The 12,178-nt window shown below is 48.2% G+C and overlaps 1 protein-coding gene across 2 annotated transcripts in view; it reads right to left on the bottom strand.

Annotated features, from left to right (window-relative positions):
- Window positions 1–6,655, bottom strand: part of NCMAP (non-compact myelin associated protein) — a 50,467-nt gene extending 43,812 nt beyond the window's left edge. Inside the window, exon 1 of one of the 2 annotated variants that reach the window (XM_049878294.1) lies at window positions 5,975–6,655. In XM_049878294.1, the coding sequence (XP_049734251.1) occupies window positions 5,975–6,008 (34 nt within the window). In that variant the 5' untranslated portion in view covers window positions 6,009–6,655. The remainder of the gene's footprint in view (window positions 1–5,974) is intronic. The other variant, XM_049878293.1, reaches the window with a different exon arrangement.
- Between the last annotated feature and the right edge of the window lie 5,523 nt (window positions 6,656–12,178).

The raw sequence follows: 12,178 nt of genomic DNA, 5'->3' as shown, positions 1-12,178 counted from the left end.
TGTCCCAGGGCAGAGCCACACAGCACCCTTGACAACCCCTTCTGGCCGGCACTCTGGCAGCTCTGACTGCCAGGCTTCACCTTTATACTCTCTGGGAGAAGCAGCCCTGACCAAAGGTAGACCTGTCTTGGGATTTCACCAATTGGGGTTGGAGCGTGGCATTAGAGGAGATAGATGGAGGAGTGAATGCTTGAGCCCTTGACTGTTTTCATCAGTTCCTCACTCCAGCAGCACGGTGAGTGGCCCCATATTACCCCTGGGCTGTAGCTGCCCATTCTGCACTAAAGGGGTGGGAGTGATTGTCCCAAGACAGGGAGCAGGGGCGCCACACAGGGCGGGAAGCTTCTTTAAACAGCAGGACAGTGGAGAGGTTAAGAGTTCAGGCTCTGGGGTCAATCAAGAGTTCATTCATTCATTCCATAGACATTTGCTGAAAGCTTGATGTAGCAGGAATCGTGGCAGGCGATGGAGAGACAGTGGGAAATAGCCCTCAGTCCTTGCCCTCCTGGGTGTTATGCTCTAAAAACAAACTAATGATCTTGGGTCCAAATCTCAGCACTGCACTTGGTCAGCTGACCTAGTCTAAGCATCAGTTTCTTCATCTCCAAAATGGAGGTGATAATACTACCTACCCATAGGGCTACTGAGACTTACATGAGATAATGCATGCCAAGATTAGCACAATGCCTGACACATTGGAAGCTCTCAAAAATGTCAATTATTGTTATTATTACTATTGTCAATGATATTGTTTCTGGGAATTGGGTAGGAACTTGAAGCTGCATCTAACAGATAAATGAATTCCCTTCCGTCCTCTGGGCAAACCAGTTACCGTTAAGGTCGGTGACTAGAGAAGGCTGAGGTGGGGTGTCCAGAATTTCAGAGAGAGGAGGATTGAGTGGGCTTGGCTCTTAGAAAGTTGTGGTCAAAAAGCAGCAAGATGGGGAAAAAACAAACAAATAAACCAAGTTCCATTTTCCAGAGAGAACTATTAAAACCACTTAAAGGTCATTCTCCAGGGAACCCTGATGGCACAGTGGTTAAGCACTTGGCTGCTAATAGAAAGGTCAGCAGTTCGAACCCGCCAGCTGCTCTGCGGGGGAAAGATACGGCAGTCTGCTTCCATAAAGATTTACAGCCTTGGAAACCCGATGGGGCAGTTCTACTGTCCTATAGGATCGCTGTGAATGGGAATCGACTTGACGGCAAAGGGTCGTTTGTTTTTATTGTAGTCATTCTCGCTGTTTGCTTGTTTTTTCTTTTTTTTTTTTAATTCCTAAAAGGCAGTTCTACTCTGTCCTACAGGGTCGTTATGAGTTGGAATCAACTCGATGGCATGAGTATTTAACAAATTAGGAAACGGAGGCTCAGAGAGGTGGCATGGCTTGAACAAGATCCTATGGCTGGAAAGCCGAGGTATGAGGCTTTAGTGCCTGCTTTTCTCCCATCCTTGCTGCTGGTACTTCTGCCCACTGCAAGCCCTGCAGCAATGCATGCTGGTCCTCTTTGGTCTGCACTGACCCCTGAGAGCTTTCCCCTCGCACCCCCCTCCCCACCCCCCGCCTCTTTGAGGCCCTCAGTAGGTGCTAGAGGATCTGGCAGCCCCACTGAGGGCCCCACAGCACAGGTGTGTGCGGTCCAGGCAGGAGGCCCCGCAGGGCAGGCCTGGAGGCTGGCAGGAGAACAGGCCCCTCTGTCTCACAGATTGGCACACCCTCTTTTCCTTCCTTGGGCCAAACTGCAACCGCCACCCCTGGGAGTTTCAAACCACACAGCGATTCCAGCTCCACTCTGGCCCCCCTCCCTCAGCTTTACCTACACCCAGCCCTGCTCAAGAATCCACAAGGCGAACTGGCCAGCTCTTCCTTTGGCTCAGTCACCTTCCTCTCTTCCTGCCTCCTCCCGCCTACCTAGGATCTATAGTTCTGATCAGCATTTCATTTCAGTGCGAATAAGGAGTCCGTTATGCCAGATTCCAAAGAAAGAGTGGGATTCCTAGATACAAAGGAAGCAGCCCTGGTAGTGCAGTGGTTGAAGCACTTGGCTGCTAGCCGAAAGGCCAGCAGTTCAAACCCACCAGCCACTCTGTGGGAGAAATATGTGGCAGTCTGCTTCCATAAAGATTAAACCCAGTGCCATCGAGTCGATTCCGACTCATAGCGACCCTATAGGACAGAGTAGAACTGCCCCATAGAGTTTCCAAGGAGCGACTGGTGGATTCGAACTGCCTACCCTTTGGTTAGCAGCCGTAGCACTTAACCACTACACCACCAGGGTTTACCCCATAAAGATTACAGCCCTGGAAACCCTACGGGGCAGTTCTACTCTGTCCTACAGAGTCGCTATGAGTCGGAATCGACTTGACGGTAGCGGGTTTGGTTTGGTTTTTGGAAGATGCAAAGGACTGGATCAGAAGGCCGAAGCATGGAAATGGGGAAAACGGTAGGGGGAGGTATGCCCAGGGCTTGGAGGCTGTCCAGGAGAAATAAATACACTGCTGCTCCTAGGCTGACTTCAGAGGCCTCATACAGTAGCATGCAAAGAAGCATGCATCTTAACAGGGGTGCTTTGGCCAGCCATGGTTCAGCCCAAGTTAGAGCTGCTCCTATTTGGAATCTCTTCCTTCAGCAATAAACATGCGTCTTAAGATGTATATAAAGTGAACATTTGTAATTGTGGATCTTCATTTTCATCTCAAGTGAGGTTTTTAAAAATTAAAAGGGTTTTTTGGGCAACTTACAATCCACTCTTTACCTTTCTTCCTTTCTTTTACTTTCCATTCCATTTTATTGGAAGATTGAAAAATAAAGAGACACGTTGTTGTGTCAACAATTCCCGAAGAATGTCACAGCCTGCTGGAGTGACGAAAGCATTTGGAATTAGGAGACTTGGGATCTCCCCTAGCTGCACGATCCTGAGTATGTTTTATCCTTTCTAGATTCCCGTTTTCTCACCTGTAAAATGAGGGGTGGTCTCTACTGCCTTTAAGTGTCACCCTAGCTCTAACGGCTGCAACAATGGACTCAAACGTACTGACAATTATGAAGAGGGTGCGGGACCAGACAACGATTCACTGTTATACATCAGGTTGCCATGAGTTGGAGCTGACTGGCATCTAACAGTGACAAGGCTCTAATGCTCTATGACACCGTGCTACACTGTAGCAACTATGTCCCAGGAACAGTGGGATGGGGAGCCACAGGCATGTCTGGGAGGCTGATTTGTCAAGGCCACAGAGAGCAGCGACGTACTGCCCAGGCCTCCTGAAGGTTTAGCAGATCCTTCTCTGAGAAAAGACATTGATGGCGGTGGGGGAAGGGGCAGAGGTGCAGACACGTGAGAGGGGGATGCAACCCCTCAAGCTGGGGCCGGGTGGGAGTTGGACAATGAAAGAAGCAGTTTATGGTGCTTAGGTCAGATTTGTCAGGAGATGCTCTCCAAAGAGCACCAAAGCGCTCCTTTCTCAAAGCCAAGACTTCCATTCTCAACCAGGGTTCATCCAGTCTGAAAATATTCACTGAGTACCTACTATGTGCTGGATGCTGTGCTAGGTGGGGATACAGTGAGGAACCAGGCAGGTATGCTCCTTGTTCTTATAGAGTTTACAATCTAGTGGCAAACACAGATAGTAAACACATCATTGTGATTATTATGGAAATTGCTACCAAGGAGTGGCTTAGAACTTGGCTTCTTTGGGGGTGTAGTGCCTCCCCGCCCCTGTTCCCCTGAATCTCCCCGCTCCACTTCAGGCCTTTGCTTCTACCATACTCCTGGCCACCCCAGAGGGACAGAAACCCAACAGGGTTGAGTGCTCAGAAGCTGAGAAGCTTAGAGCCCCTAACTTTACTTAGAGTGGCTCTACCTCAAGGACACAGCTCCAGCCCAGGAGAGGCAGGAGTGGCCACCGTCCATAGTGGTGATACGTGGCCCAGGAACTGGCCAAGGGGAAAAGCTATTAACGGGCAAATTAACCAGTAAGCAAGGTACACACAGGCTTAATTGTGTTTACTTACTAATCTGTAGTGCACAATTTCACAAAGGTGTAGTGAAAAACAGGTGAAATTGTGCACTACAGATTAGTAAGTAAGCACAAGTAAGTAAGCCTGTGCCTACCTTGCTTCCTGAGTAATCCACCCCTGGCTATTGATATGAAACAACCACACCAGGTTCACAAAAAAACCCAGCGCGTTCCTGAAGCCCAGCTCACAGTGTGCCTCCCTCGCCATACACCCAGTGGTTTGCTGGCTTAGCACCACACTGCCTCCCTCAGCTCACCTCACCACCAGCCAGCCCAGACGCCAGGCAGAACAAGGTGAAGACTGCCCCATCCCCATGAAGCGGTCACTAGAGCCCCCTTCCCTGTTCATCTTCCCCTCCCATCAAGTACCGATGGTCTTTTGCTATCTCTTGGTTTCTCTGCCCTCTCCTCCCCTCCCCTCCCCTCCCCTTACTTCTATAAATCTTTGGGGTGGCCATTTAGAGGACATCAGAAAGGTATCTGACCTACCTAGAGTTCTGGTCCTTCATCTACTCCCATGTGGCTGCTGGGATTTAGAATTCCAGGATCTTACGCTCCTTACCCCAGCCCTATGCCCTGGCTGTGCCCATCACTTTATCTGTTCCCCCAAAAGGGAAGAGGCTATATTTGTTACTCTGGGTTTATGTTTATACTGTTTCATCCACCTAGACTGTCACCTCCTATATCAGTATCCATCTGTTAGAACTCCCAGTACCAGCTGCCATTGAGCCGATTACAACTCATGGTGACCCATGTGTATAAGAGTAGAACTGTGTTCCACAGGGTTTTCAATGGAAGTAGATCAACCGGCCCTTCTTCTGAGGTACCGCTGGGTTCTGGGTGGATTTGAACTCCTAATCTTTTGGGGAGCAGCCTAATGCATTAACTGTTTGCATCAACCAACAACAACAACAAATCAGTTGCCATCTAGTCAATTCTAACTCAGGGCAGCCCCATGTGTTGCAGAGTAGAACTGTACCCCATAGAGTTTTTGAGGCTCTGACCTTTCTGGAGCAGATTGGCAGGCCTTTCTTCCAAGGTGTCTCTGGGTGGGTTCCAAATGTTGGTTAGTAGTTGAGTGCTTAAGTATTTCTAACACCCAGGGACTCCCCTATTAGAACCTAGCCATCTCTAAACTCACTGCTATTTGTTGACTGTCTGCCCTGTGCCAAGCATTGTACTACATACTAATTCATTCATTCCTTCACTCCTTCATTCAACAAATACGTATTGAGACCTACTACATGCCAGGCACCATGCTGGTACAGGGAGACAATGGCGAACCAAATAGACATAGTCCTTGCCCTCAAGGAGAGTCTAGAGGACAGTAATAATAATAATAAAACCAAACCCAGTGCCATCGAGTCGATTCATAGCAACCCTATAGGACAGAGTAGAACTGCCCCATAGAGTTTCCAAGGAGCACCTGGCAGATACGAACTGCCGACCCTTTGGTTAGCAGCTGTAGCACTTAGAGGACAGTAATAGCCTGTATTTATTGAATGCCCACCGTATACAGACTCTACTAAGCACTTTATATGCATCATCTGACTTCGTCCACCTGAGGTATTGCTTCACTTAAGGCACGCATCAAATCTAACTGTGAGAGAGGAAGTGTGCCCATGGCTAGGTTAGACAGCCCTGGTTAAGTAAGGGGCAAGGCAGGGATTCCAAACCCCAGGTGGCTGATTCCTAAGCAAGGACTCTTAATCACCATGTTTCTTTCCCAGCCCCACTCAAATCCCATCTCCTCCAAGGAGGCCTCTGGGATCCTTCTCCACAGACTGGGAGCTTGCTCCTACCTCTGAGCCAGCGGTTGTATTTGACAGACACACCTCCTCCCCCTACCCTGTCACCCGGTCTTGCATCTTGGCTCTGAAGAAGCTAGCCCAGTGAGCAACTCTGGAGCAGCTCCGAATGTGTCTATTGAATTTACTGATATGAACTAGAACCCACCTCCTGGGTTCCCTCCTCTGGTGTGGGGTTTCATCTCATCGAATCGCAGACTTCCTTCCAGGCGTGGCCTCTGCACAGGGCCGACCCACCAAGCCGCCCATTTTACAGATGAGGCAAACCGGTCCCGAGTGGACCAAGTCCTTTCTACCTCGGGCCGGCTAGGTCAAAACTCCCTTTTATTCCGAGGAATGTGGGACCCTGTGCCGGAGGCTTGGATGGGGGGTGCGACAGGGAAATGAGCTGTTGTCTGGATGCCTGAAATATCAGCCTCACAAAAGGGCGGTTTCTAGTGGCGCTTCTCCGCGCTCAGTTGAGCTCGGTTTGCACTCCGGCCTCCTTCGCGCAGCTCAAACGCCATTGGAGATGACACACCTCCCTGCCACCATCCCTGACCACCGTCCTCGCGCGCAGGCACCGGGCACTTCCTCCAACAAAGATGGGGCGGCACTGGGACCCTTCGTCCCCCACCTCCTCTCCTTCGCCCTGCGCGGCCGGCAGGTGGACGGTGAGCTGCCCCGCTGTGCCAGGCCACCCTCGCGGCCAGGAGACCCGGACGACCCGGTGCCTCTTACCTCCTCGGACGAGCCCTGCCCGCCGCCGCCTGGCCGGGCTGCCTCTCCGCTCGGCCTCGGCTGGCGCCTGCCGCACCCCGGGACGCTCTACCCCGCAGCCACAGCCACCGCCCGGGCTGTCCCCGCCGAGGACCCCGCCCCCGGCCCCGCCCCGTGCAGGTGATCCGGGGAGGGGCCGAGCTCGCCCCTTCGTCCTGGGTTTGGAGGGGGCCCTCCTAGGGGGCGCCTGCGTCCGGGCCCCGAGTGGTGGCGCTTCCCCCTGGTGTCCCCGAGCTTCTCCCGGGCCTGGGTCCTTCTGGGGGTTCCGGACCTGGCACCCTCTGGCGCCCAGTCTACCAGACCACATCTTCAAGATTCCCCTCCTTAGAGGGCAGAAGAGGAAGGAACTTTATCTAGACGTCTTGAAAGTGGGATTAGCTGATCCGATTGAAGGGTTTGGAGCTGGTTTGGGTTTAGACAATCACAGCAGGTTAGACCAGAAGACAGCGGTTTGCTGAAATCTCGAAAATGGCTGGTGTCAAAAATTCCACCCATCTAGAATCAAAGGCTGTCTCCTCCATAGAACTGTCTGTCTGATTTGTCACTATATCCCTGGAGCCTAGAGCAGTGCCTGGCACAGTGGGCCCTCAATAAATATTTATAGATTGAAAGAGGAGAGCGATTTTAGGGAGGAGAATCCCAACACCTCTCTCTTTTTATAAATGAGAAAACTGAGGTCCAGGAAATAGAGGTGAGGGGCCCAAAATCACCCAGTAGGTACTGACGGAACCAGGAATAGACTCTAGTTTCCTTGTTCTGTTTTCAAATTATTTTCAGAAAATGGTTGGCTATGGGCCTATTGGAAACCCTGGTGGCATAGTAGTTAAGTGCTATGGCTGCTAACCAAGAGGTCGGCAGTTCAAATCCACCAGGCGGTCCTCGGAAACTCTATGTGGCAGTTCTACCCTGTCCTATAGGGTTGCTGTGAGTTGGCATCGACTTGATGGCACTGGGTTTGGTTTTTTTTAAATGGGCCTATTAGAGGGAGCCTGGGTGGCACAAGCGGTTCATGACCAACTGCTAACCTAAAGGTTGGTAGTTCCAACCCCCCCTGCAGTGCTGTGGAAGAAAGTCCTGGCAAGCTGCTTCTGTAAAGATAACAGCCAAGAAAACCTATGGGGTGCAGTTCTACTCTGTAACACATGGGGTCACCATCAGTCAGAATTGACTCCAGGGCAGCTAACAACAATAGGCCTATTGCTTTGCCCCTGGGTGGCTGTGAGATGCTTTGAAAGCCCTGATAACGTCCTCTGGAGCTGACTGAGAATGTAAAACAGTACACCGTGTCGTCATAGAAAACTCCAATGTGTGTGTTTATGAACAAATATTGATTGAGACGTATAATTGTTTCATTCTTTCACCAAAGACAGTGAGACAGTGAACCAACCCTTGGCTTCAAAAAGCTTCCCTGCAGTGGGGGAGGCAGACCTGTTTACAAAAGAGGGGCCCTAGGGAAGGGTTGAAGGAGCCCAGGGAGACTGGTCTGGCTCTCCAGTCAGTTGGTCCGGGATTCAAATCCTAATTTCATTGCCTACTAATTTCAAGACGGGAGCAGTTTCCTTTCATCTTTCTAAGCCTCAATTTCTTCCTCTGTAAAATGAAGATAACATGCTTACTTTGGTGTGGTTTTGGTGAAGATTGAAAACTAGATAATGCTTGTAAAGTGCTTGATAAATTGAAGAATTATTATGCTCAGTACTAGGGGCAGAAGAGGGGAAAGATGGCTGCCAGGCAGTTCATTTCATACCTGACTGGGACATGATGACACAAAGAGGAATTTGGCATCCCTGGCTAGGTCCCTGTCTTAGTTATATAGTGCTGCTGTAACAGAAATACCAAGAGTGGATGGCTTTAACAACGAGAGATTTATTCTCTCACAGTCTGGAAGGCTAGAAGTCTCAATTCAGGGCACCGGCTCCAGGGGAAGCCTTTTTCTCTCTGTTGGTTCTGGGGGAAGGTCCTTGTCATCTTTCTTCCCCTGGTCTAGGAACTTCTCAGCACAGAGACCCCAGGTCCAAAGGACACACTCTGCTCCTGGCTCTTCTTGCTCTCTCTGTTCACTTCTGTCTCCCTTTAGCTCTGGTAGGATGAAAGGTGATGCAGGCCACACCCCAGGGAAACTCCCCTTACATCAAATCAGGGCTGTGACCTGAGTAAAGGTGTTACATCCCACTCTAATCCTCTTTAACATAACCTAATCTTTCCTCACTAACCACAGATAGAGATTAGAATTTACAACACATAGGAAAATTACATGAGATCACAAATGGAGGACAACCACACAATACTGGGAATCATGACCTAGTCAAGTTGACACACATTTTGGGGGGACACAATTCAATCTATAACAGCCTCCTTCTGTGCAAGTTGGTGGTCTTTAGTCTCTGTCATCCATGAATCTACTCCACCTTCTGCATTCTCCCTTAACTCAGGCTGACCAAGCCATAGGATACCTACCTTGTCAGAATGAGTTTGAGCACACCTGTCATGAGGTATTTGGAAACAGAACTCTTCTTCTTACTCCCCAGTTGCTGTTGAGTCAATTCTGATTCATGGTGACCCCACATGTGTCAGAGTAGAACTGTGCTCCATAGCATTTTTTTTTTTGTAGCTATTTTTCTTTTATTATTTTTTGTTTTTGAACATACACCAACTCAATTATTTATATACATACAATTCAATGATACTGCTTACATTCTTCTGGTTGTGCAACCATCCTCATCCGCCTTTTCCAAATTGTCCCTCCCCTGTTAACATAAACTCACTGGTCCCTAAGTTTCCTATCTAATCTTTCAAGTTGTCTTTTTCAATCTGATCCCATATAGATAGTTCTTTAAAAGAGCACAATGCTCAAGACAGACATCCTTTACTAATTGAGCTAAGCTGTTGCTTAAAGAAGATTTGAGGGAATTTTTTTGGCTTAAGGTTTAAAGATTATCTCAGGGCAATAGTTTCTGCAGGTTCATTCAGCCTCAATGGCTCTAGAAAGTCTGGATTCCATGAGAATTTTACTTTCTGTTCTGTAATCTCCCCCCCCCTTTGATCAAGATTCTTCTATAGAATCTTTGATCAAAATGTTCAATAATGGTAACCAGGTACCATCCAGTTCTTCTGGTCTCATGGCAAAGGAGACAATTGTTCTCTATAGGGTTTTTAATGGCTGTTTTTTTAGAAGTAGATTTCTAGATCTTTCTTTCAAGTCACCTCTGAATGGACTTGAACCTCCAACCTTTTGGTTAACAGCCAAGCACGTTAACTGTTTGTACCACCTAGGGACTTTTTGTCTCACTGTCTTTTATAAAGAGTGCATCAGGGTCAAACACATGAGCCAAGCTCAGTTAGGCAGAAGCACAAAAACACTCAGGGTGATCTTCATCTGTCAGTTTATTCATTTATCAGATATGAAAAAATGCTCACTCCAAGCCAGGGGAAGAAACAATAGCGGCCAAGACAGATGTGGTCCCTGCCCTGCAGCCCCTTACCTTACAGTAGAGGTGGTAAGAGAGCTGATGCCCAAGCACAGATGGTAACACAAAAGAAAAAATTTCTGGAAAGTTCTTTGAAGGAAATAATCAAGTGCTGTCATTGATCATTATCAATTGGAGCGCAGGGGCTCCTTTAGAAAGGAAGGGGTGGGCTAGGACCCATCTGCCAGGGGGAGACACCCGTCTGACAGGAGGAGATGAGTAGCTAAGATCTAAAGGAGGAAATAGGCAGGTGTGGGAGGGCAGGAAGTAGGGAGCATTCCAGTCAGAGGGAAGGGTTTGTGCAAAGACCACAAGGCCAGTGTGGCTGGGGTAGGGGGCTAGGGAAGAGAGGACAGGATGAGGTCAGAGGTAGGTGGAGCTCAGATTGCATGAAATCTTGTAGGCCAGAGTAAGGAGTTTGCATGGTACTCCAACAACCATGGAAAGCCAACAGAAGGTCTTAAGACAAGCAGTGAATGAACTGGTCTGACTTGCATTGTTAACAGATCACTCTGGCTGTCTGTGAAGAAGACCAAGGGAGGCCAATCAGGAGGGCAGGGTGGAATAGGGAGGTAGCAGTAGAAACAAAGAGAAGGGGTCAGATTTGGGACACCGTCTGGAAGGACCGCAGACGGGTTGCTGATGGGGGAGGAATGTTCATAGAAAGCCATGTGATGATCTGGTTGATGAAGAATCAAGTTCACACGCTGAGCCATGGACATTTTCATGACCAGAATCACAGCATCACTGAACCTCCTTCTGTCAGGGATGGACATAACTTGGAGACCTTCTACTCTCTTGCTCATTTTATATCCACAGAGTCTAAGTCAAGAGAGGTGAGGAAATGCAGCTATTATGGATTCAATTGTGTCCCCCCGAATAATATGGTTAAGTCCTAAACCCTGTACCTGTGAATGTGACCTTGTTTGAAAACAGTCTTTGAAGATGTTATCAGTTAGCATAAGGTCATAGCAGAGTATGATGGGTCTTGATTCCATCTGAGTGATGCCGGTATAAAGCAGAAGGGATACAGAGAGACAAACGGGGATGGTGGCCATGTGAAGGTGCAGCTACTGGCCAAGGAACACCAAGAAATGCCTGGGGCTACTAGAAGCCAGGAGAGATAAGAAAGGAGGACTCATACCCTCCAGAAACATGAGATAATAAATATCTGTTCTTACGAGCCACCCAGTTTGTGGCATTTTGTTACAGCAGCCTTAAGTAACTAATACAGTATCTGGCTCACTGTCAGGCACAGGCAGAATCCTCCCAACTCCAGGTCCAGAACCCACCTGACCCAGTACCAATTTATGCCTTGGGCAAACCAGGCAAAGTTCAGGCTGGAAACAAGATTGTCAAATGATATTCCATTTGTAAAAACTGGAAATGATTCCAAGTGTTGGAGTTTGGCCAAGCCAATTCTGCTACATAATAGAGGCATCAAACATACAAATACTCAGGCATTTCCAACACGTGGAAATGTGTGAGTAAATAGAAAATCAAAATAGTATATGGAGACTCTTACGACTATATAAGATGTATGTCTGTGTGCTGATGAAGATTTGAAGGGAATTTGGTGGAATGTAAATAAAAGGTGGTACTTTCCATGTTCCTTTTTCTGTAAAGATGATAATATTCAGATAAAACAGTTTTAAAAGTCAATAAAAACTGCTTATAAGATTACCCAACAAACCACCCTGTTTCAGATGTACCATCTGGACTCTTAGGTGCTGGGAGATTTGACCAAAAAAAAACAAAAAACAAAACCTTGCTGCTTCCACATGGAAAATACTCAAATGCAATGGGTTATCCTTCCCTTTCTTATTAACAGAGGACATTGCTGCAAACTAACCTCTGAGCACTGGGGCTTTGTCTCCCAGCCAGGGTTGTCCAGTCTCTCCCTTCTCCCTTCAAAGCCTTAATCTGCTGTTTATGGCTTTTGAGATGGTTGCTGGGGAAACCAGCCAAATGTCATGCAGGATTAGAACACAATTTCAGGTGGAAGACAAAGCACAGGGAATCATGGATCCAGAGAAACCCAATTCCACATTGATTAAGTCAGTAAAAATAAATTAAAAAACAAAAGAGGAAGCAAAGATACTTAGGCCATACTGTTTTGAAAGCAA

The sequence above is a fragment of the Elephas maximus genome, chromosome 3, assembly GCF_024166365.1.
Source record: "Elephas maximus indicus isolate mEleMax1 chromosome 3, mEleMax1 primary haplotype, whole genome shotgun sequence".
NCBI lineage: Eukaryota > Metazoa > Chordata > Mammalia > Proboscidea > Elephantidae > Elephas > Elephas maximus.
This window is presented reverse-complemented; position numbering and strand designations above follow the sequence as displayed.